Below are 5,000 nucleotides of genomic sequence, written 5' to 3' on the forward strand. Positions count from 1 at the left end.
TGGTGCGCGGAGGTCGCTCGTGAGCGCGCGCGCGCCATCCAATCGGCTCAGGCTTCTGCGCCCTCCTCCTCCTCCTCCTCCTCCTCCTAGCACTTCCTGCAACACAGCTGGGAGGAGGAGGAGGAGGAGGGGGGCGCAGAAGCCGGAGCTGGATGGCGCGCGGAGGCCGCTTGTGAGCGCGCGCGCGCCATCCAATTGGCTCCGGCTTCTGCGCCCCCCTCCTCCTCCTCCTCCTCCTCCCAGCTGTGTTGCAGGAAGTGCTAGGAGGAGGAGGAGGAGGAGGAGGGGGGCGCAGGAGCCGGAGCCGATTGGATGGCGCGCGCGCCACGGTGCACTGCTGGGGTGCTTGGGAGCGCCGGATTGGCTCCCAGGCACCAGCAGCAGCACTCAGTCAGCACAGCAGCCCCATTAACGACACGAGCTGAAGCTCGTAAAATATATGGGGCTGCTGTTTCGATATTTTTAAACCCTTCCGGGTTTGAAAATGTGTTTTGATATCGCTTCGGAAATGGTAAAAATAACGATTTAATTACGAAATAACGAATTAACGAACTAAAACCGACAGGCCTAATAGATAGATAGATAGATAGATAGATAGATAGATAGATAGAGGTAGATAGACAGAGAGAGATAAAGGTAGGCTGGTAGGTAGATAAATAGATAGATAGATAAAAATAAAGGTAAGTAGGTAGAGATAAAGGTATGGAGATAGATAGATAGATAGATAGATAGATAGATAGATAGATAGATAGATAGATAAAGGTAGGTCAATAGAAAGCTACATAGACAGATAAAGGTAGCTAGGGAGGTAGATAGATATCAACGTCAGTAGATAGAAAAAGAGAGAGAGAGAGAGAGAGAGAGGAAGGAAGGCAAAAGCAAAACCCCTCTAAATATATCCATAAGTCAAAAACTGGCTTGTAGTCACACAACAGCAAGCGAGGAACTGACCAAGAGGGTTCCAGTTTTTCTCCCAGTGAAAAAGAAACAGCAAAATGGATTCAACCTCCCTCAATGCAAATCTGATTGCAACCAAAACTTGCAAAGGAAAGGGCTCGTCTAAAGAAGCTGTGTTATGGCCTTGACTTCCCTCTAAAGTCTACACACTCCCCTTCCACTCACAATGGTGTCCTTGACGGGCTCGTCCAATGTGGAGGGGTCTTCCTCGGGAGAGCGGGCGCCCACCGGGACCGTGATCTCTCCCTCCACGGGGATGTCCTCCGAGATCGAGACGTCCGCCAAGCCTGCAAACTGAGTGTGTTCAACGAGGTTTAAAGCAAGGCACCCAACAACTATGTGCTGTTTTTTAATTGTTTTAAATTGTTTTAAAATTGTGTTAGATTTAAGCCATTCTTGTAAGCCGCTCCGAGCCCCAGGGGAGTGGCCACATAGAAGTTCGAATAATAAATAAATAAAATGTACTGAGGCAGCTCTGTATCTGCCAGCCAACAAACAAATAACAGCTCTTTGCTCCTGAGCCCACTTCTACACTGCCATATAATCCAGATTACCAAAGCAGATAATCTACATTATCTGCTTTGAACTGGATGAGATGTGTCTACATTGGTACATTGGTACGTGTGAAAAAGATCTTGGAGTCCTGGTGGACAACAAGTTAAACATGAGCCAGGAATGTGATGTGGCGGCAAAAAAAGCCAATGGGATTTTGGCCTGCATCAAGAGGAGCATAGTGTCTAGATCTAAGGAAGTAATGCTACCCCTCTATTCTGCCATGGTTAGACCACATCTGGAATATTGTGTCCAATTCTGGGCACCACAATCCAAGAGAGATATTGACAAGCTGGAATGTGTCCAGAGGTGGGCGACTAAAATCATCAAGGGTCTGGAGGACAAGCCCTATGAGGAGCGGCTTAAGGAGCTGGGCATGTTTAGCCTGAAGAAGAGAAGGATGAGAGGAGATATGATAGCCATGTAAACATATGGGAGAGGAAGCCACAGGGAGGAAGGAGCAACTTCCTTTCTGCTTCCCTGCAGACTAGGACAAGGAAGAATGGCTTCAAACTACAAGGAAGGGGATTCCATCTGAACATGAGGAAGAACTTCCTGACTGTGAGAGCTGTTCAGCAGTGGAACTCTCTGCCCTGGAGTGTGGTGGAGGCTCCTTCTTTGGAAGCTTTTAAACAGAGGCCATCTGTCGGGGTGATTTGATTGCAATATTTCTGCATCTTGGAAGAATGGGGTTGGACTGGATGGCCCACGAGGTCTCTTCCAACTCTTCTATGATTCTATGATTCTATAATCCAGGTTTTTGCATCGAGGTTATCTGCTTTGACCTGGATGAGTTGAGTCTATGGCTGGATCGACAATATATATAATAATAAATATAGTAATATATATTGTCGAAGGCTTTCATGGCTGGAATCAATAGGTTCTTGTGGGTTTTTTCGGGCTATAGGGCCATGTTCTAGAGGCATTTCTCCTGACGTTTCCTGACTGTGAGAGCTGTCCAGCAGTGGAACTCTCTGCCCTGGAGAGGAAACAACCAGGCACATCTTAACACCTCTCAACAAAAGATTTTCCCAGGCTCGGCCAGGCCTTCAAATGCTAATGAAGGTGGTCAGTTGAAACACTCACACCTAGCTCCAGCAGAGAGAGCTCTTTGCCTCACCCCAGCTTTCCACAGATATAGAAACCCATTTTTCCTAGTTCCAACAGAACTCACTACCTCTGAGGATGCTTGCCATAGATGCAGGCGAAACGTCAGGAGAGAATGCCTCTAGAACATGGCCCTATAGCCCGAAAAAACCCACAAGAACCTAGTGATTCCAGCCATGAAAGCCTTCAACAATACAACCACATTATTGTCATAATTATGATCACAATATAATAATAATAATGGGATCTAATAATGTCCTGGGCGGGGCTCACCACCATCGGGGCCTGCTTGGGGCCTACTTCGGCTCCAGGCGACGTCTCCTCGGCCGCCGCCATCTTGGAGGCGACGTGGACGCAAGGGGTGACGTCACCGCTCATGCCGCGCGGCGTGGTGACGTTAGCCGCAGACTCCGCCTTCTCCGTCGCCCTGGCAACCGAAAAAGAGGAAGGGGGCGTGTCTTTCCTTGTGAGCGTCCGCGGTGATTGGCTGAGTCTCCCTTTTGAAACCCCGCCCACGGACCTCTCGCATGCCGCGATGGCGATGACGTAAGAGGGAGGGGACAGGGACACCCAAGGGCTTTGGGATCTATCTAGATGAGTTTCATGTATGCTGATGATCGTGCCATCACCGCTCAAGCAGGGAGCTTTGAGTTGGTAGAACAGAATAGATATAATAAGTATAATAAATATATTAAAATAATAAATATAATAATAAGTATATGAAAATAAATAAATATAATAATACATATATTGAAATAATAGATATAATAATTATATTAAACTAAATAAATATAATAATAAGTATATTAAAATAATAGATATAATAATAAGTATATTAAAATAATAAATATAATAATTAATATATTAACATAATAAATATAATAATTATATTAAAATAATAAATATAATAATAAGTATATTAAAATAAATAAATATAATAATAAATATATTAAAATAATAAATACAATAATTATATTAAACTAAACAAATATAATAATAAGTATATTAAAATAAATAAATATAATAATAAATATATTGAAATAATAGATATAATAATAAATATATTAAAATTATAAATATAATAAATATATTAAAATAATAAATATAATAATTTATTTATTTTTATTTCTTGTGTCAGGGCAGCCAGTCAGTTATATTACATTTCTAACAGAACAAAGCAAACAAACAGACAAAACAAAGAATTTGCAAGCTTGGTATTAAATATGTGAGAGGAAGCCACAGGGAGGAGGGAGCAAGCTTGTTTTCTGCTTCCTTGGAGACTAGGACGCAAGGGAACAATGGCTTCAAACTACAAGAGAGGAGATTCCACCTGAACATGAGGAAGAACTTCCTGACTGTGAGAGCCGTTCAGCAGTGGAACTCTCTGCCCCGGAGTGGGGTGGAGGCTCCTTCTTTGGAAGCTTTGAAACAGAGGCTGGATGGCCATCTGTCAGGGGTGATTTGAATGCAATATTCCTGCTTCTTGGCAGAATGGGGTTGGACTGGATGGCCCTTGAGGTCTCTTCCAACTCTTTGATTCTATGATTCTATGATTCTATGATTCTATTAAATGTCCCTTGACCAGTCTCTGTCCCCTTGGAGTGCCTCTGGTGTTGCCGCAAGAAGGTCCTCCATGGTGCCTGTGGCAGGGCTCAGGGTGCATTGCAGCAGGTGGTCAGTGGTTTGCTCCTCTCTGCACTCGCATGTCGAGGATTCCACTTTGTGGTCCCATTTCTGAAGGTTGGCTCTGCATCTGGTGGTGCCAGAGCGCAGTCTGTTCAGCGCCTTGCAAGTCGTCCAGTCTTCTGTGTGCCCAGGGGGGAGTATTTATACATGGCTATCACATATTTATACATGGTTATCATGTCTCCTCTCGCTTGCTGAGAGGAGACATGATAGCCATGTATAAATATGTGAAAGGAAGCCACAAGGAGGAGGAGGGAGCAAGCTTGTTTTCTCCTTTCCTGGAGACTAGGACGCAAGGGAACAATGGCTTCAAACTACAAGAGAGGAGATTCCATCTGAACATGAGGAAGAACTTCCTGACTGTGAGAGCCATTCAGCAGTGGAACTCTCTGCCCCGGAGGGAGTGTGGTGGAGGCTCCTTCTTTGGAAGCTTTTAAACAGAGGCTGGACGGCCATCTGTCAGGGGTGATTTGAATGCAATATTCCTACTTCTTGGCAGAATGGGGTTGGACTGGATGATGGCCCAGGAGGTCTCTTCCAACTCTAGGAATCTAGGATTCTATAATGGTTAAATGTCTATAAAAATGCAAACAAACCTTGTTCTGGTGATATTTCCAAATATTTTAAAACCATGGAGATAGAAAATGGGATGCAGTTTAATACAAAAAATTTTTATTCCTTCCAATGAAATGCAAATA

The 5,000-nt window shown here is 44.2% G+C and overlaps 1 protein-coding gene across 1 annotated transcript in view; it reads right to left on the reverse strand.

The window, feature by feature from the left end:
- YIPF6 (Yip1 domain family member 6) overlaps positions 1–3,010 on the reverse strand; it is a 12,554-nt gene extending 9,544 nt beyond the window's left edge. The window contains exons 1-2 of the mRNA XM_060755992.2: positions 2,890–3,010; positions 1,123–1,251 (exon numbers count right to left, since the gene is read on the reverse strand). Of these exons, the coding sequence (XP_060611975.2) occupies positions 1,123–1,251; positions 2,890–2,994 (234 nt within the window). The 5' untranslated portion in view covers positions 2,995–3,010. The remainder of the gene's footprint in view (positions 1–1,122; positions 1,252–2,889) is intronic.
- Between the last annotated feature and the right edge of the window lie 1,990 nt (positions 3,011–5,000).

The sequence above is a fragment of the Anolis sagrei genome, chromosome 10, assembly GCF_037176765.1.
Source record: "Anolis sagrei isolate rAnoSag1 chromosome 10, rAnoSag1.mat, whole genome shotgun sequence".
Classification (NCBI taxonomy): Eukaryota; Metazoa; Chordata; class Lepidosauria; order Squamata; family Dactyloidae; genus Anolis; species Anolis sagrei.